At 32.1% G+C, this 21,466-nt stretch overlaps 1 protein-coding gene across 27 annotated transcripts in view; it reads left to right on the forward strand.

Moving 5' to 3' along the window:
* Nucleotides 1-21,466, forward strand: part of LOC122574415 (endocuticle structural glycoprotein ABD-4-like) — a 61,634-nt gene that overhangs the window by 3,849 nt on the left and 36,319 nt on the right. For 7 of the 27 annotated variants that reach the window (XR_006319035.1, XR_006319037.1, XR_006319036.1 and 4 more), the window contains exons 1-5: nucleotides 13,720-13,841; nucleotides 14,629-14,810; nucleotides 16,265-16,526; nucleotides 17,198-17,297; nucleotides 17,685-20,584. Coding sequence is in view for 2 of the 27 variants with exons in the window: in XM_043742002.1 (XP_043597937.1) it covers nucleotides 13,830-13,841; nucleotides 14,629-14,810; nucleotides 16,265-16,526; nucleotides 17,198-17,296 (555 nt within the window). In the remaining 25 variants the exon portion in view is untranslated. Of the gene's footprint in view, nucleotides 1-870; nucleotides 980-1,050; nucleotides 1,997-2,098; nucleotides 2,218-3,755; nucleotides 3,876-3,993; nucleotides 4,392-5,335; nucleotides 5,513-5,749; nucleotides 7,390-7,464; nucleotides 11,142-11,261; nucleotides 11,398-13,582; nucleotides 13,842-14,628; nucleotides 14,811-16,264; nucleotides 16,527-17,197; nucleotides 17,415-17,684; nucleotides 20,890-21,466 lie in introns of those variants that run through there. The other 20 variants (XR_006319041.1, XR_006319042.1, XR_006319039.1 and 17 more) reach the window with 20 other exon arrangements.

Consider the following 21,466-nt stretch of genomic DNA (forward strand, 5'->3'; position numbering starts at 1 on the left):
CAATCGTTACAAGCTCTCCCAACAAAAAAATATCTCCGTAATACATTATAACATAATACACTATATCGTAATACAATATAACGTAATACTATATAACGCAATACATTATAACGTAATATAATATAATGTAATTCTATATAACGTGACACATTATAACGTTATATAATATAACGTAATACTATATAACTATAATATAATACTATGTAACGTAATAGATCATAACTTAATATAATGTAACATAATATAATATAACGTAATAAAATACCACGAAATATTGTATAACATGATATAATATAACATTATATAATATAACATAATATAATATAACGTAATGTAATATAAGGTAATGTAATATAAGGTAATATAAAATAACGTAGACAAAACGTCAATTCGTGTTTTTGCTACTTTCAATTATTTCTTTATTAGTGATTTAGTAACAGCTCGACTCGGTACGCAACATATGATTTGTTACTGATCGGCTGAAATAGTACGATTTTTAAAACATCGGCGCAACTGACTATAATTATTTGTTTAAAATATCAATATTCATTTTCGTTTTTACTAATAATTTTAACTTATATAAATATACTTGTGTTTATATTTATTTGATTTCATATATTGGTAGATTATTCGGCTGTTTATTTAAATAGATTAATCAAGTTATTGAAGTTAATTTATATGATTGTTTAAAAGAATGATCTATATAATCATAAAATAAATAAAATTTAAGCTCGACTCGATTCTTAATTATTCATTATGTATGCCGTAGCCTAACATTTTATAATTGAAAATAGCCAGAAATACTCAGTATGTGGACCAATCATGATTGACTACTACATTTGCCATTAACCAATCGGTGCATCATTACAGCTCCGCTATCAGCCAATTCCCTATGGCCATGGTCTAGAAGACAATATGGCGTCGAGTGATAGGATGTTCTACGTGCCGTATCTTATAATTTCAAAAAGCCCGTAAATCCGTAAGTACTTAGATGTATGTGTTTCTAAAGTGATTGTAGTAAAATATATATTTTGCCTAATTTTGCGATAGCTTTTTTAGATGGCCGGGTCTCAGGATACACGGAGAGGAGGCTTCCAAGATCTGCATAGTGTTTATGACATTAGTGTCGTTCTTCAAATGAATATTTTTATGTAGTGTTATGTGTTTGAGCGCGTTGTGCAACTCCGCTTCATTTTTCGTTTTTTTATCATTATTCATAATTTATCACGTTTACATCGTATTGTGATAGCATTTTCCGTCGAGTCATCTATCTTCACAAGGAAGTCCAACATATCTCAGAAATTTTGGTGCAACGAATTTTCCGTAAATAATTTCGTGAACTGTTTCTAAAATTATTTCGTATTTTAGTTGTTCGCTAATGATTCTTCGATCATTACCTCAGTCAATGCCTACCACACCGACCCCCTTTGTTATCTTGAGAGGAAAAAGGATGAAATGTCACGGATTAAAATATGAATTTATTTAATTTAGTTTTAAATTAAATAATTCTTTAATTATTATTAAATTATTTTAATTTAAGTAAATCTTTACATATTTTTAAATTATTAACGTTGGTAAACAGTCAATTTCACTACTGTTTGAATTTAATTTTTTATTTTTTAAAACTCTATTCATTTATTCGTTATTTTTAATTCATTTATTAATTTTATTTCATCTCTGGATTATAGATTGTATTAATTCTTGTTATATATTTAATTTAGTTCTTTCAATTATATAAAATGTTGTTCCATCTTCTAAGTCGTTAGCTCATTGATTTTTACCAACACTAATTATTTATTTTTCTTCATTCATTTTGAACCTTCATTAACTTCTTATTAAATTAATTTATTTCTTTAGTTATTTTCTTAAAAACGTTGTTACAATTTATTTTATTTCTTGTATTTTCAAGTCATTTTTGGTTTGTGTTATTCTTTGGTATCCTCTAGCTGTCAAAAAATAGAAGAAAGGAATTCCCTGCTTCCTGAATAGCTATTAGGTATCAGGTTTTAATGTGTTTATTCTTTTTATTTAATGACCTTCCTAATTTGACAGGAATTTTCCTTGACTAATCTAGATTTTTTACTTTAATTTTTTAAAGGATAAGACAACCTTAAGGTGCTTAGTGGTGGCTCAACTACAAATTACATGCTCGTGGATGGTCCAGCTGCTTCAACTTTACATATTATTAGTATAAGAAGAATTTATGGGCAAAATACAGTATGTAAAGAAGATGTACATTATGTGCACGCGTCATTGCACTGGGGGATGCGTTTCTTGAACAGGACTTGATTCCATTGCACATTCAAGAAAGCATCCATTTACCCCATGGCATAATTAATTTTATATATTGCGCACAAGACTCTTTTATTTATTGTATTTATTTATTTCTTCATATCCATAATTTGAGAGTGTGTCTAACATTTGCTGTGAATAATCTGTTGTACAAACAGTGTTGAGAAATATCATTTAGTTTCTATTCCTTAATATATTTCATTGATTATTCTGTGTATTTGTTCAATGGTTACATGTTTATTCCTGAATCAGGCATTCAAGGTTGGAATAAAAGAAAATAAGACATAAAGAGAAGAAACAACCAAAGAAAACTTAAACATAAAGTATTATAAACTAAACATAAATTTAATTATTTACAATTGATACTGCCATGCGGCACCTACAGCCTCCTCAAACATGCGCCTATCATAGAAACCCGACTCAGTCAATTACCTCTCATCCAGCAAGATCATAATTCTTGCTAAGTCGACAAAGGCAATGACGTATGCTGGTTTCACATTGTATATCAATATTGTTGCTTTTAGATTCAAGTTCAACCAGTAATAATGGCAATGGTTGTTTTGTGTCAAATTTGGTCATATCAGCTAGTGTTTTTACCTGATGGTTCAGCATTTGCAGTTTCTCCACTATGTTTTTGAAATAAGTTTGCGAGTGAAGTCTTCTAATGACAATTTTACAGTTCCCTTCAATTTTAATTTGATATGTATTATATCCAGCATATTTATCTTTAAGTACCTCAGTCCCTTTGTGAAATATGTCAGGAATACTTGTCTGTGCCTTGACTTGATTTAATTTTAGCTGTTTTACGCTATAGTTGTTGATTTCTGTGTTGTCATGTAGGGGTTGACTTTAAGAGATAATTCTGTTATCTGTGCATCCATATAGATAAGAAGTGATTTAGCAGTTTTAGTTGTTGCTGGGATTTGTGGTTCTATGGTCATTTCCTTTGAGAGCAAATTGAAGGAATTGTTGAAATGAGTTTTGTATCGCAAGGAAAGAAATGAAATTTCGAAATGTGAAAATAATATAAAAACACTGGATTAATATAATACCAAATTGTTATGCAGGAAAACAATTTATTATTTAATATAATTCACTCAACTTAACTCTGTTATTCAAGTTAATTCAGTAAATTGATATAAAATATGTAAATTATTTATTTATTGCTGTATTCTATTATATTAAAAACAAATTTATTATGGTTCTTCCCATATTTTATATTTTTATTATGTTTGATAAAATATTTGCAGTTGTATGTTTATATATTTTCTTTTCATTTTTATCTATAAAACACATAGAAAAGGTTTGTACAAAGACTTGTATAGTTATCTAAATTAAAAGAGCGAAGTATCATATTAAAGTCTGTCTTGTTGTTACTTGTAATAATATTTATCTTAAAATATGAAACTTACTGATTTATATAAGTTATTCCCATACATACTACATCATGCATCATATTACAGGTGCTAATATACATTTTGAGGATTGAAATTTGGAACGTTCTTACCCATCTGTTAAAGCTTAATGTCAAAGTAAGCTAGCCAGCATTTTATTTACTAAAAAATTGAACAAAAAGTTAATCGGTAAGCAAAGAATTATATAGTTTAGTCATTTTGATTACTTCCGCTCTAAACAAACTGATTCAAATGTCTATTTAAATTAATCTAGATGTTCAACTTTCACTAAATTATGTATTTGCAGACGAGTCTCCTCTCTGGCCGAGAGTAGCCTTCTCTAGGCTCTTGCCATACTTTAACGAGTCTGAGTCGTGATGAAAGTCCTGAGCCAAACCTGAATATCACGATTCAGGCTCGTGGCCTAATTTCATGTTAAACATGAATATCACGAGTCTCACTCGTGGTCTTAATCTCGGGCCAAGTATGTGTCTGGAATAGTGTCTTTTTCCTAAATACTGGCGCGGCTATCTCATACTCAGTCGCACGATATCAGTCGCATGTTTCAAGTTCCGACGCTGTCTCTGCCGCTTCGGCTCCTTTCCTGACCATTCGAACGCATCGCTTGGATCCGGATTCTTCCGAGTTAAATGGTATGACAAGGGACAAGCACACGGCGTTTCATCGCCTTCTGAAATTCTCGAGGTATTTACGCCTCTGAATCCTAGTCCCCATACCCAACTCTTTTTCTGCCAAGGTTGCCCCATTACCATTTTATAGCCACATCGCTTGCGTTACGTTGCGTTGCGATGCGTTACGTGAGTAACACAGCGTAGGTTGTAGGTTGTAGGTTGTAGATTAATCACAGTCTGTAACTCACAGTTACACGCACACTGAAATATATTTCAGTAGTAAGATTTGCGCAACACGTTTAATATAAATTAAATTCTTTCAATAAAATTATTTAAAAATGAAATTAATAAAATAAATTTCAATAAAAGCACAAAACAGTTAGTTAGGAGGGATATTTATTCATATAATTATTTTATATATTGTGAACAATTTCATTTATTCATAAGTTATTAGTATGGGCAATTGCATAAATATTTTACGTTTCTAAAATTTTATAGATATAAAATATAGGATACAAAGAAAAAAATACAGGATATGAAAAAAAATACAAAATAATAATGAAATATATAATATGGACGAAATGCAGAAAATGAATAAAATGCAAAATCAAATAAAATATAAGGCCAGTTTAACAGTCGGTATTATCACTATCATCCGTTTTATGGAGTTTAAGAACATGAACGTGTTCCTGTGGAATTGGTTCCTTTTTGTACATACTATTCTCGAAAAGTTGTAGCACTTTGTTAGTTATTGAGTTAGTTATAACAATATGCATTAGTATTTCTGAAATCTAATCGGATTCTGCTTAATGAAGTAACTATTTCTGGCTTTAATTTATTCTGACCTCTCGTTTGTATTTCGTTCACTAAAAAGAAAGAGATCTTCCTATATTTGTATCAGAATCGGCCATAGACAAACAAAATTGTCAATTTGGAAATGTTTACTTCTTTGTTTCCCCCACTGGAACCTTTTAGTTTGTTAATTTTATTCCAAAATTATGAAATATTAAATTTCAGATCATTTTGTTCTTCAGTTTGTGGAAATTGGAATGCTTAACAAGTACCATTCATGCAAACACTCTTGTTTATTAACTTTTGCTTGAAATTTATTGATATACGAATCGATATACGATATCGGCATACGAAATACGCTGTTCCTGTGGAAAAGTATACAACGATAAGACTGGTAAAAATGTAAGTACACGCTTCGAAGAACATGAGAGGTGCTCTAGACTGGGCTACATACATTCGGCCATAGCAGAACATCAAAAGAATACCAGACACAAGATCTTATTTCATCTCGAAATCATCGAGGCCAAAACTAGAGGACATTTTTTTGCTAAAATACAGGGAATCCATAGAAATATAAAAAAAACCAGATATGCATATAAACAGTTTAAATCTTTTAATTATTCATCTGAACAATTTCAGAGTCTCGTTACTGGATTACTGATGCGCAACACGAGCTGTTTGTAGGATTATGAGGGAGACATGACCGCACATCAATGTCAGTACGTTTTTAGACCCCTGATGGAGTCTGTAATGTTGTCGAAAAGTCAGGAAGCTGTACCTCCAGGAAAAGTATTCAATTTGAAAGCTTGAAACAACGCTAATGAATCGGATTCTGAAAGCCTCAATATGACCTAGTTCAAAGTACGTATGGAGTTTCCAAAAGAATATACGAAACGTATTGGTAAAAAATAATTTTCAAGAATTTTTTGCATTAATCGTCAGTCATTGTCTCAAATCCTTTGATGTTTGGATTGCCTTGTAAATAAAAAGAGAAAGTAAGCTAACACCATTGCTGTATATAATTAACTAGGGCCGAGAGCGTAACAATAGGAAGGAAGGAGATCTGACGAATGAAAGTTTTAAAAGATTGTTTTCTTACTGTGGATATACATACATAATGCAATAAATAACGAAAGTACTCAAACGGTAATCTGTTCTCTTGCGAATGCATGACTCTTTCTTAACATAGATATTGTTTCTCAGTAAAATTCTTTGGTATAATCGGGAGAGTACTTCTTTTCTAAAGTCTGTAGTAATCAGTGATACCAATGTGTAGATATAAAAAGATTCTTTATTATCTCATGAAGGATTATTTTTTCTACTCTTGGTATTAATTTTCTTTAGCGCTCACATTCTGATTTATTTGAAATATTTATTTGAAAAATTTCAAATAAGAATATTATTTATTGACAGTTCTCAATTTTCTGTTGTAAATTATTGAAAATGTGTGATTTATTAATCGAATTCTTTTATTTATAAGTTAATACATGTTATTATAGTAACGTGCTACTGTGGTTAAAGGATTACAATATAAACGGTTTTAATATAAAGGATCCAATATATTAAGGGCTCAGAAACCAATCAGTGTAAATCACAAAATATCTTAACGAAGATCATTAATTGTTTAGAGAATGGACTGTAAAGAAATGTTGAAAGTAACTGCTATTAACACGTGAAGAGTAATTTATATTTACATTTATTACATTTAACATATGCAGAAGCTGGTTACACAAAAGATTGCTATTAGTATTTTAGGATTAAAAAGAATATGGTTTTATTTGTTAAATATTGACTTATGTCACGTGTTTACCGAAAATTTGGCAAATCAATTTATGTACTCATCTAAATCATCATTTTTCGTACTACTTGTATGATTTTGATGTTTGGTGATTTGATTGATTTGATTTGAAGGTGATTCTGTTTGATGTTGTCAGATTTCTATAATCTGGTAATATGAACGTATGAATTTCATAAAATCCAACGTGTGTTTTCTTTTAACTTTTTTTTACGATTACGTTCTGTATACAGAATGCTCTGTACAATGTTCGACAAATTCGGAGGCCTTTCTTTTGACTCTTTTGTAATATTTATTTCATAAAATGGAAAGTCATGTTCTAAAGCTCTTTTTACAAAAACTAGGTCTTGATGTATTTTGGTTTTTCTACCAAAACAGTAATTTTCCAGATTTTTAGTTGAGAAAAACTCTTCCTCCTCTCTTCGTTTTAGCAACAATAGCGAATGGTTTCGAGGCTGGTATTTTTAATTGCTGTAAGATTTTGGTAATTTTCGCTATAGAATTATTAAATTAATTTGTTTAATCAAGTAATAATCAGTGGATTTATTTCGCCATGCAGGTCTCTATAGTGCAATAAATCGGGCATGAATTGGATGCGCCACTTGAAAATGCATGGAACTTCAAGAGCTAGAGATCGTAATGACACCATGACGCGTTCGACGGTAGAAATTAAGCTTTTATTCGTTTCGTATCTTGTAATTATTGGTCCAACTTAATTTATTATAAATTGAAGTACTGCACTCATGCGTATAAAATTCTGAAATTGCTGGGTATCTTCAATTTGAAGCTTTTCGGAATTTGAGCTTGTCGTTTGAATTTTGTAAGTGATACACATTATCCTAATTCTTCCTTGCGATTAATTCAAATTCTGATACAGTAACTTCCCTTGTGCGTTAGTTTTGCTTTTCTTTATAACAGTTTGATCAGTAATAAGGGCACTTGTTTTTTGATCATTCATGATTACACAGTACTTCATCTGCATTTCAATGTAAACTGCAAAGAATCTCATATGACTCGCATAAACTATTCTCAAATGGACATGATTCTGCGAATTTTTATTGTCCACCTGAGAGTAAAACTTATCGAACTTACTTTTAAATGGACATACAATTTGAGAGTAATCTCAAGAAACTGTCGGAGGAAATTTTGAAATGGACATTTAGTACAACCAGAGAGAAAATTTCCTCTCTGGCACAACCTTGTGCTGATTGTTTCCTTGTATTGTAGACGCGGTACAGAATAGACATGACATGCAATACTCTTTTGTGTCCCACGTTTTGAGTGTTACCCACTTACCACTTCTGCGTCACACGTAACGTTATCGTTTCAAAATTTGCTATTTCGCCCGATCTTACCGAAATTTTGCAAATAGCTTTATTTTACATTGAAACAATGTTCGCCAGAAGGATTTTTGACGATTCGAAAGTCAAGATCCAAAATTTTGTGAAAAATGATTTACCATTTTAGCGCTGCTCTCTGTAATTTTGAAAACTTCCATGCTTTGATCTGCTTGAAATTCTGAAAATAGGCACCTTTTAGAACCAAGACAGCAGAAACAATATTTACAAGAAGGATTTTTGCTGGCTTAAAAGTTACGACTCAAAATATTACGAAAAACGTTTTACTATTGTAATGTCACTTCCTATGTTACCGACACAGCGTACAATAAGATTACAATACTGGTTAAAATAACAGAAAACAGAGCTTTCGAAAATACTTTGTAAGATACTAAGATAAGATACTGTTTAAGTTACTGACATTCGAAATGTTTAGGCTATATTTCCTATTTGTGTTTCCTATTTTCTATCTTTTATGTGCATTCACTTAGAACTGTACCTTCAAATGATATGTAGTACGCGTTGTTTATATTTATCATACACTTCTTGAATTTGTTATTTAAGTCTGTTGGTTAAATCCATTAGTTGAGTCCATACTTTTATATCATATTTTACTTCATGGATAAAACTATGAAATATAAAAATATTATAAGCTAGTCAACATAAAATTGAATGCGCTTAAAGGATTTGTCATGTGATTTAGAGACTATTCAATATTATTTATTTAACAAATATATATATAGGTCACTCAAGAATTAAAATGGATCATATAAACTTATTTTCCCTTGCTAAGAAATTAAGTGATCGCGGGACGACAATTGAATGACTCAGGAAATTCAATAAATTCCAAGAGAAAAATGGTGTGTGAAACGCAAGAAACAGGTGATTTGTGTCGAAGAAAAAGAAGGTTTAGGCCCTTTTTGATGTCGCAAATGTGAGAAATATGATCATATCGCAGTAGTATGCGATACATTGTTGTTGTTATTATCCAGTTTATATTATATCACATCGTGTATTTTATGTGAAAATAGGTTGCTAACTGGTTAATAATAACATACGCTTTTGCATGTCGGTTTCCTTTGAACAAATGAAACGTAATCGATAGCTAAACAATTTCTTCTGAAACAATTATGGACAGGTTTCATTCTGTAGAGAAATTTGTACTATACAACAGCAATCTTTGTTCTAGTTTCTTTTGGTTTCTTCATTTTTTATTTCATGTGTGTGTATGTGAATATCGTAATATACAATAATTTGTGTAGAAAATGTACGTAGTTAATGCTGGATAGCGTTTGACCATGTTTAATAACAACTCAAGAATAATTAATGCGTGTGCGATTTTTTTTTTTTTTTGATATCCGCGCACGGGACGATCACGGTGCGTATATAAGATTTGTATAAACATTGTTTATATGTGCTATTATTTACTAATTGTTTATGAAGGCAAAAGATCAGATGAAACATTAATCCTCTCTACTCAAAAATTCCATGAGGGTTTAATCTGCGATTTTTCTCTTCATCTGCAGGATGGTTTACGTCTTCAAATCTTCAAATGACATAATCTTCTTATCTATGACTTGTACGAGATAAGCTGCTGTCCGTGTGTGTCACGTAGAATTCAGGGTTGAATGATAAAAGAAAAGAATACTGAGTCGTAACCCAACTATTAATCTTCTTTATTATAAATTCACCACTTACAAGCAATAGACTGACACTGAACCGGAGAAAAGGGCTGCGCAAGAATTGCCCGAGCTGTCTGAAGTCTCGGCTTATATACATTTTGGTTTGAGAATGTTGAAGGGCTCGGTGTAGGTTGTGATGTGCAGAAGTGTCCGAAGGTCGGGGGTCGATGTCCTATCTTTGATGTGGACTAAGGTGCGTCTCAGCCTTGATGTAGGGTATGATGATAAGGTGGTGATGTATCCAAGGGAGTCCGAAGCTCGGTGGTCGATGTGCTATCTTTGATGTGGACTAAGGTGCGTCTCAGCCTTGGTGTAGGCTATGATGATAAGGTGGTGATGTGTCCAAAGGAGTCCCAAGCTCGGAGTCGATGTCTGATCTCTGATGTAGGTTGAGATGTGATTGATGTTACATGTGACGTTCGATTTGAGGGTCCCTGTGCATCCTGCTGCTTAGGCTGCTTAGGTGTAAGAAGGGTCCATCGCGCACAGGGATATTTCGGCTAATATTTAATTCTCAATAACTAAAAAACGAAGCCAAAAGCGCAATTTCTTTATTCTTGATTTTCATTGTATTTCAGCTTGATGGATCACCTCTTAAATTTTTTTACACCTGTAGCCGAATGTGTAGCTCTCGATGGGGAAATACCTTCGGTCGTCTTGGAATAATCGTAGAAACTGATGGATGTAAAATTGAACGAATTTGCGGGAAGAATCATGAATTCTTGATGTGATATGTATGATATATATGATTGACATATACCTACATATACTGAAAAATATCAGCAATATTAGATATCGAATTTCATAGAGGTTAGTTTAGATCTCATTAAACCGGCCGCCGTAGCGTACAGTTAACCTCTTAACCTACAACTACGGCTATGCCCGTAGTACGATGATCGGACCAATCGTAAATATTACGGGCATCGCTCGTGGTACGTACTACACAAGTCGTGCGAATGGCTTGTTTACGTTTTCGCCCCAAAATTCTCGAACGTAAATCGTAGGTTAAGAGGTTAATATCCAGTCTGCTAGAGTATTATCATCTAAAGTCACTACTTAAGTCTGAACCTTGATGACACATTTATGGTTTCGACTATCGACTCATACAACACTCTTGAAAATGCGTCAGCCTTGATACGTGCATTTTCTCTATAGAAAAGTCGACAGTAACATACGTATGCAGTCATATCAGTTCTTTATTGATTTACATGTACAAGGTATTCAATTAATATGTCATATGATTAAATTATAAACAATTATATGGTTTATTAATAGTGAATAATATAGATGCAATTTTTATTATATTCACGCAATTTCCATATTCCGTGGTATTTTAGGCACGAATTCTTTATCACAAAGGACATAACCTAACACACACGAAGATGGTACCCCACTGGGGATAGCCACTCACATGATAATCAAACAGCTGAAAAATTCTACCAAATGTCCAAATTGGACAAATTGTGAATGTAAAGTACTAAATAAAAAAAAAATTCTTTATATTAATATCGTCATTAAACTTGTATGAGCAAATTGGATATGTTTGCGAATTCTAATTGCCTGCAAATGTAAGAAATATATATAATCGAAAGTAACTACGTGATTTATTTTACTACAGCCACGATAGTCGCTGAATACAAAATGATACGACTCGCTCGCCGTTTCGGAAATGACTGGTGAATCCCTATGAAGGAAACAGCCTCATACCTTTGATCCTCCGCGTAGGCACGATCATATAAACAGGTCTCGACACTCGCTAGGGAAAACCGTCGGAAAATTGAATAGTGAAAAATCAAGATGGAAGACAAGAAAGTTCTCGTTCTTACGAAATCCGCAGGGATAAATAGAGTGCCTTTGTCTCTGTTTCAGACATTCATAGCATCTCACGCATGCGAAGAACAAGAACCTTCTTCTCTTTCATGTCGATTTTTTGCAACTAGTTCCGACTCAGTTTTCAGACGATTTCCCCTATGCTTCGGTATATGAGTGTCGAGACCTGTTTATATAATCCTGCACGTGGATACCTTTACATGGCATAATACACGTCCATTCCAGGCATCGCCAGTAAGGCGTGTGGGCCGATACGGAGAGAGCTGTTTGATAACATTGACATTGATTCTAAGACACATTTTCTATTCTTATAGCACACGTTGATATATATATTACTAAAAACAATATTTTCGAACAAACACTCGATAGAGAAAGGAAGAAGAACATGTAAAATATTCTTTCTCTAATCTCATCCACATCTTCCAACATACTTTTTTTAGTTTTAGAGAATCTTTGTAATTGCGCAATGTGGTCAGTAGAGTCGTGTATGCTACGTTGTATTATTTTCAATAATCCTTAAAGCACGTAGCTCTTATTAAATTTAATTAAAATATCCATACGTGAAATTAGAGATTTTTTCTTTTTTTCTGTACATTCTTGTTTTAACATCCGTTATCAGTAGTAGAGTCGCAGGTTCCTCTCCCGGAAATAAAAAATGCTAACTATTTCTATATATTGTACTATATATTGTATTTTATTTTATTATTCGTATTTTGTTTGAACACATACTTTTATTATGCACGGCAGGCACTGTTCCGTTTTTTTTTAAATAAATAATGCTAGCTAAAGGTATTCGTGAGATGATACCTACATCATATATATACGCGTGTGTGTGTATAATATATATGTATAACATATGATATATATTACGTGTAAATTTTCTTAAGGATTTGCATCATCTATGAGATTGTAAGATAATTAAAAATCGCGCATTCTATTTGAAAAAATTAAATTTACACCGATGCTTTAGAAAATATGAAACTTAGATGAAATTCATTTTAGGCATTCCACGCAGTGTATTCAATAAAATATCTTTCTTCCGAGACACTGTGTTCTAGTTTCAAAACTAGAAACATTATTTATGCTAAAGTATATATATATATATATATGTATATGCAATGACTTTTATATCACTGCAAGAATCATCATTAAATTAATAGTGCATAGAGGTAATAAAAGTGAAAAATATTCGAGATGCTAAATTACAATGTTCGACGTATACGATTAGCCATTCGAAGATTTATTGAAAATTACTTTTTAAAAATTTTCATCTATAATTAGTTATTTTATTTAGGACATTAGTTTCGACCGATAAACAATTCAATTTCTATTGATTTACGCTTTAGAAATGGTTTAGATAGTCGTGACTGTACATATGACGCAATAGGCTGAAATTTAAATATTACTAAGCGCATAATCTCAAATTCTTACGTTATTGTTATTACAACATTCTTGCTCCAAATTTTTCTCAAAAAGTGAAATCCTTATCTGGATGTAATTACATTATAAAAAATTTCCAGTGACTAGTAATAATTACTTATATTAATTATTGTAATTATGTCTTAAAAAGATATATATTAGTTACAAAGAGCAGATATTAACGTCGCTAACATCATTATAATACTTATTTTGTACCGAGACAATTATTTAAATTATAGATATAGTATAAATAAAATACAAATGATAAAGGGGGAACGTTATTTGATGTAACTTTCATGCATGTAACTGTAATGATATACATAAATTTTATCTATCCAAGTGATAGGAATTTATAATTAATTAATATTTTAATAATACTGATGATTACTCTGATTTTCCTTGCAAAAAGGGACAAGGAAGGAGTGGTTGAAGGGGTGCGCAAAACGGTACTGAATGGTATCGTTATACATGCATAAGATAGCATGCATGTAAAGATCGTTGTTACAAACTACGTGGAACATCTTTAGAGATCCATCACCTGTTGAGTGGGGATGAGGTGAGAGTATAAAAGGTGAATTCCTTATTTCCTTAGGATCATAAACGATTGGATGTAATAGTACTCATCTTCTTCATTCAAAAGTGTTTCCTTTATCAAGATGAAAATAATTGTAAGTAATTTTTTATGTTTTTTTTTTTTTCATTTTTACGTTTGCACTCGTTTACGTTCCTTATAACTCTAAACCAATATAAATACTTCTATCAACAATGGTGCTCGTACAACATAATTTGTCTTGTCAATGTATCTTGTCGTCAAAATTAGGCGAAATTGTAGTGCTAAAATTCTTATTATCGATGATCGATGTTCGGTGATCAACCAATACGAATCCTTCGTTAGTTGAATTACCAGACTTTGAAACTGTTATTGATCTTTCGAGTTACGGTCGCGCACTTTTTAAATTAAAATATCGATTGATATTACGAGAGATCGGCACTTAACTAACGAAAGGATAATAGCGCCTACTATAAAATCAAATAATAATTTATATTAGAAACGCGAATAACCACTAGGAGCAAACACATTTTGAGTCGTCGCGTCGTCCCTCTTGCAGAAAGTTATTATATTTATAGTATGCATTTTGCATGTGATTTTTGAAAATTCGAATTACAAGTAGGATGATCTTTCATCTGTATTACGACACGAGCAACTGTGAAGAATACCAAGCAAACGAAACCGACGACGAGTCCGCAAACCCGTCGTAGGTCAGGAGTTAAATGACCCGCATTGGCATCTTACTTTCACTCATCTCACTAACACTACGTGGATGGTGACGATCACAGACTTCCATTTTTATCAATGCTTCGTCTTTCGATAGACAATATGACATTTGTTAAATACAAGAGTGCTAAATATAGTTACGTTGACTAGGTTCGCTAACTAAAGATTCTCTTCGTTAGGTAATAGCGATAGTTGTGGGATTAGCAGCAGCGCAAGATTCAAATTACAACGCTCGTAACAATTACCATGAGGAGAGATCGAATCCTCCGACTGACGAAAGGAGGGGTCCATTGACGACCACGCCTATTCCAATTTTACATTGGAATAAACAGCAAGAGCACGATGGAACTTATAAAGCTAGGTATCACAATTGTTAATTACCTTCTTGCGTCGATGAGTTAATATGCTGCTCGTTTATTGCATACAACTCCAAGCATATGCATTTAAGTTTGGAGTTTAAAATAGAAAATACTTATACATATGTGTGTGTATTCGATATAGAAGAATCTCTTTCAATTTCGTTATAGTTCTTGTTGATGTTTAATGTATTTTAATAGTAATCATCACGACGTTTAGTTAAACAAATACAATGAAATTTACATAACTTAGATTTATTAAATTATTACTTTCTTGCATTACTTTTATTATTTTACGTTTTATGATTATTTCTTTTATCTACGATTAAATACTTGAAATAGTTTACGAAACTTATAAATCAATAAAACGTTGAAAGTTAGATAAAGTACATTTTATTTATATTTTATTATACCGAATATTACGCTTAGTAAAATAGTTGTACTATAGTAAAAATAATTACACTTAGCAAAATTGTGAAATATCGTATTTGAACTTGCCTGTGCAACTTGAAGAAATATTTCATTTCTACTTTAATGTACTCGGTACTAATTACTTAAAATTAGACAATTTCGGATCAAGTATTATACGCAATAATAATTGAATGTTTATTTTTGTTTGTTATTAATTAAATGTTTGTCTTATTAGTGTTTAAATAATTACATGTCACAGAAGTGATATTAAATATGATATCTTCGTGCGCATACAAGTTGGAAAAGGTTTCGTCTCAATTAAGATTTTCACTTTCACTCTTCATTAATTATGTAAGCATTTTTCATTCTGCATTTAAAGAGATATATTGTTGCATATAACATGTATGATACATGTATGCACTAAATACATACGACATATGTATAATAAGAATAAAGAAGAAGAGAAATTTATCACGATATTTAAGCTCGTGTAAGTGTAAGCTTTACGACAACATATTTACAACGCGATACGAAGATACGTAATTTGTATTAATATTTGCAATTTTGAAATAAAACCGTTTAAATGACGTATAGTATAGTTTGACGATTAAATCGAGTTCAGGATATAGATTCTATGAATCGAGGTTAGGTTAGTTTGTAGCAGTCTCGATAAAAGTAACAATTTTTATGCGCGTATATTAGTTATTTATTTTCTTACGGTATAGTAGAATAGAGATTTAAAAATGTATTTGTAAGTGAAAGCTCTGTTTCAACACAAAATAATAACTACGGCTATACATTTTAAGGGGAAACAAGATTCTATGAATCAAGGTTTGGTTAGTTCGTAGCAGTCTCAAAAGTAACAATTTTCATGCGCGTATATTAGTTATTTGTTTTCTTACGGTATAGTAGAATAGAGATTTAAAAATGTATTTGTAAGTGAAAGCTCTGTTTCAACACGAAACAATAACGACGGCTATGCATTTTAAGAGGAGGTGTAATCCAAAAGAATGTGATTTGAAATCTGATGTGAATAAATTATTCATAGCTATGAAACGGGAAACAATATTATCGCTGAGGAGAGCGGTTACATTAAGAAAGTAGGCGAAGGCGAGGAACAAGGAGAAGCGTTGGTCCAACAAGGAAGCTTCTCATACACAAGTCCCGAAGGGAAGCTGATCACCATCCATTATACGGCCGACGAGACTGGCTTTCACGCGACCGGAGATCACATTCCCACGCCACCGCCAGTCAGCGAAGAGATTCAGAAAGGCCTCGACCTCATCTTTGCAGGCATTCGTCAGCAAGAGGTACACGTTCCACGATTTTTTCTTTTTTCACTTTCTGATTCTTTCCTTCATTCGCTCTGTCTCGTCTCCGTGTATTCCAATATCCGATTTTCTCTTTATTTTCATTCTTATTCGGAAGAAATATTTGACAAGAGTGCATATGTTAATTATAGGAATTATCGGTTTAACAGATGAGATAATATCCAAGCCTATTGTATAGAAATAGATTTAGAAATACTTTTATACGCTTCTCGAGTACATGAAACACGAAACAAATATCATTTGAACAAACATTAAATATCGTTACTGCATGCCAGACTATATATCTTCAATATCGTAATTTGCAAACATAACCTCTCTTAATTAGTTTATCACGTTGAGTGTTAAATGAAATAAGTATTATTTCGAGAAGAATATCTCCGTGTCCTCGATTTACTTTTTCACGAAGAATTACGAAATCATGGAACTAAATCGCAGAACTTTCTTCCCAGTAATACTACCAATTACATAATATCCTATATAACGAGTGCGTGTAAGAGGATGTAATCATACGTAATAATATTGAAACATCGCGAATAAGGGAACATAACGCAAATATATTTTTTTCAATTACTAATTTAGAGTAAAGTTACATGTCTTGCAATTAGTTGATATAACGAGTTGAGAGTAATAGCATTATTATTATATTGCAGGAAGCAGATGCGCGCGAAGCAGCTCAAAAGGGACAACAGCAGCCCTTAAATCAGCAAATCGAACGGCGAGATAATTATGATAGAAAATTTCGAAAATGAAGTAAATAAAAAATAAACATTGTTGAGATGCGTTCTACATGTAGTATAAAAACAAACAAACGATTAAGTCCTTAAATTAAGACTATTTTAATAAAATAAATTTAATAATATGTAAATATGTAAATGTGCTTTCCTTTGTCGTTATTAACAATCTCAAATATTAAAATAGTAATAATTGTAGAGTAAAATAGTTTAGTAGCAAACCAATTAGAAACTTCGTTGATCGATGATGTTTGAAAGAAGGTAATAAAAATATCTACATAGAAAATAATAAATGTTCGTTTGACATTTATTTCAGATGGGGAATACTATTTCTAGCCATAGAATTAATTTAACATAGATTTCATTTCTTATACTTTTTATTAAATCATACTTTGTTCTGATCTAGGTTGGAATCTGGATGGACTCTGTAAACTTCTTTTTATCATCTACATTTTGCAAGATTTCAAGGACATTTCTGATTGTCTATGTTGAAATTATTTTTTTGCTTATTAGAACAAAGGCTATAGATCAGACATCATAACTATTATACGATAAATTGTGAAGTTGTGGTATAAAAGATTTTGGCTAATATTGGCTTCCATTTGAACAAAAATTACCTGTTACTGAATGATCTTTTTCCAAAAAATGTTTAAAGCAACTGTTTCTTTGGATCTTTGTTATAAATTTCATCGAAATAGACAAATTACATCCAGCAATGTATGGTCATCTAACGAATTTTAAGAAAATAGACATATCAACATCCAATTAACGCTATAAACTAGTCTTTTGATTATTATGTTAAATAGCGAAGAATGATGCACTATGTCAGTCAGAGTACATTTTTATTAAATTTATTACTTTCAGAACTATTGATATATTTCAAGCTATGTATACATGTTTCACGATATTATTTATTTATAATGCTACTTTGAATCTTTGTATTATCGTATATCTTCCTTTCTCTCATTAGGGAAATGGTAGTTTTGTAGAAATTGAACGTTTCCTGCTATTGTACCATTGCAAATTGCGTGTAAAAGTAGATATTTATTGAAAATGAATTTATTTGTTTAAGAATTTCACATTACGAATTACGTAATTATTTCGTAACGGAATGTACAAATACAAATACTTACTTACACAGGTACACAAAAATATGCGAACGGTTATATTTGTGACATTTAACAAATGGAATATACAGGATGATCCACGAAACGTGATCAGCTCAGATTATTCTGTTGTTAGTGGATCGCTGGGAAACTGTTTTGTCTGGTAGGTATAACACGGCTGAAAGAGAGATATGAGATGATTATGTATAGTAAGATTTTGTAAAAATATTTTCTTCCAGAAAAATTGAAGAAACATTAAAAGGAAATAACCTTATTTAACAGTGACTAATTTGTCGTCTATGCAATTATATTGCAACCGATAAACATCATTTTGAATATCGTCTACATTAAGATATGTTGTTTTCTACTTTTATAGAATTTTTATTAAATACATACATATATACAGGATGAACCACCTAAGAATTTAAGCTGAAATATTTTTCCATACTATTAGTTATATCGAAAAATGTTTGAGACGAAAGTTGAGTGATTTTAAGAAGAAATATTTCGATGCTATTAGCTTTTCTGTAGGTGGACACGTAAACGTTATGCGGAGGTGAACTTTGTTTCTTCCGAATGGATTCATATACTTTTTAATACATTAATCGATGCAGCCTGAGATTCTCTATAAAAAATTATTAATCTACTTATATCGAAAAACTGTTAGTTTAATTTTTATTTTGTAAAACTTATCGTATTTGTTTTCCTCTGTTCGCATGAAAACGATAAATGTTGAAGTAATGAGAATCGAAAACTGTATTTGAGACTTTGTTCAAAATCAATCAAAGTACCCCCGAGGTTGGGCAAAGTTTCTTACACAAACGAATATACGTCAATCCAAGCGCTGGAAGGTGCAGTAATTCTTACCTACAACCAATCCAACAAGACATGTAGCACGGTTTACCTCGTATAAGAAGAAACATTAAACCTGTCCATTCAAAAATCCGTAAAAAAATATTAAGACCCACTTTATGCAGTTTCCAAATGGAAAAGATTAATGTCGATTCAGGAAATAACAAATAACAAAGAAATAAAGTAATAAACATAACGTACGTTATAATGCACATAACGCATACAATACACAAATCACTGAAAATTAAACATTACATAGTATAGTATTTACATGTGCACTCACTTGCGCGAAATGTATTGTGTATTTGACGGAAGTGAATAATGTATTCCATGCACTCCCTTATCGATCGTTTTGAATGTTTGCATCATCGACGACCGCGATCGATGATTGGTAGATGGCGCCCATGACTCTACGCAGGTGTCGGAAGGTCATGTTCTTTTCTTTGTTCATGTTTGTTCCTCCCTAGTTGATAAATGCGTCTTAGGGCCATACAGTTAGCGTTAGTGAATGAGATCGACGCGTCGTTGTTAGGTGTGCAAATATTTCTCTTAACAAATTGAAACATAATGACTCTACACATGCTTCTGACGTTTATCAAGCAATTTTAATTTAGATTTTGATTCACAATTCAATCTGTTCGGTCTATTTCGAATAGGCAGCTAGTCAGCTGTGGGAAATATGTAGATGCAATTAAAGAAGTTCGTTAAGTACTTAGGTTTTTTAAGATACAGAAATATAATATTAACACAGGTGGACTGAACATGGTGGAATATGTAAGAAGGAATATGTAAAGTTATTGAGAAAGTGGTTTGGTACGATAGAAAGTAATGTATCGCAGACTGAGGGAATAAGCCAGAAATCAAGATAAAAGTCGAACATTATAGAAGACACAGTTTGGAAAAGATAAAATTTGGACTGTGTTTCTTATCAGTAGATATCAAGATGAGGAGGATTTCTTCTCGTCTCTCTTGGTTTATTTCTTTAGTTCGATACTTTTACTTTTCGTATCCTCTGTAGGATGCTGGTTGGGATGTTATTTTTGATTTCACTTAATTACATTTAATTACATTACGACACTACATTTCACACATTACACGTGTCTGTATCAGTGATTGCAGCGTGACATTGAATGACCGACTTTTCGACAATTTTTACATTGTACGCTATTTTTATTTTTCAGGGATCTCCATGAGACGATAGAATACATACAAAATTTAATATGTTGAAGATTAGAAATATTTCCGTTTGACACTAACTGCACGATATATTATATTGGGAGAAGTCTACTTTCTCGTGCTGACCATTTTGTTGAAAAACGCTGAACAGAGGAGGATTGAACACTACCAGGTTGTATTCTTTTTAATTCTTCAAACACTACTTCAGATTCGAAATAACCGTCAAGATCTTTTTTTTTATTGTTTGTTTTTAATTTTACAATTTGTCCAGTGGGACATTAGGTAAAATGTTGTAACATGTGATTGAATAGCATGTGGATGGTTACCCCTAGCGGGGTACCATGTTCCTGTTTTTTAGGTTATATCCTTTGTGAGAGCAGCTGGGTGTTTCCTTTTTAGTCTTCTTTCTATGCTTGTGTTGATCGTTTCCGTAGCCAGCCGGTTTGGGTGTGTTGTTATTCTTTCTCTGTACCTTTCCGCGCATCTGGTGATCTCCTCCTTGACCGTTGGTATTCACAGGTCCTTCCGAATATCCTCGTTTCTAACGTACCATGGGGCGTTTACTATTGTTCTAAGAATTTTTGCTTGTAATGTCTCTATTTTGTTTATATGGCTCTTTGCTGCTGTCCCCCATAGTGGTATTCCGTAAGTCCAGATTGGTTTTATAATTGTTTTATATATTTTTAGTTTATTTTCTGTGCTTAGTTTGGATTTTCGACTTGTTAGCCAATGCATATTTCTCCTTGTTGTCTGTATTTTGTCTATTGTTGATTTAATATGCTGTTTCCATGTGAGTTGTGTATCTATGTGGAGTCCTAGGTATTTGACTTGTCTTGTTTGCGTCATGTGCGTGCCGTCCAGTGGGATGTTTGGTGGCATCTGTTTTCGCAATGTGAATGTAACATGGTTGCATTTGTTGGGGTTTGCTTTTATTTGTTTAACTTGCGGCCACTTTTCTATTTTTGTGATGTGTTCTTGTAGTAATGTGACTGCTGTTTCTGGGTTAGTGTGCCTGACTAGTACAGCTGTATCGTCCGCAAATGTCAGTATTTTG

This window comes from Bombus pyrosoma, linkage group LG13 (assembly GCF_014825855.1).
Source record: "Bombus pyrosoma isolate SC7728 linkage group LG13, ASM1482585v1, whole genome shotgun sequence".
NCBI lineage: Eukaryota > Metazoa > Arthropoda > Insecta > Hymenoptera > Apidae > Bombus > Bombus pyrosoma.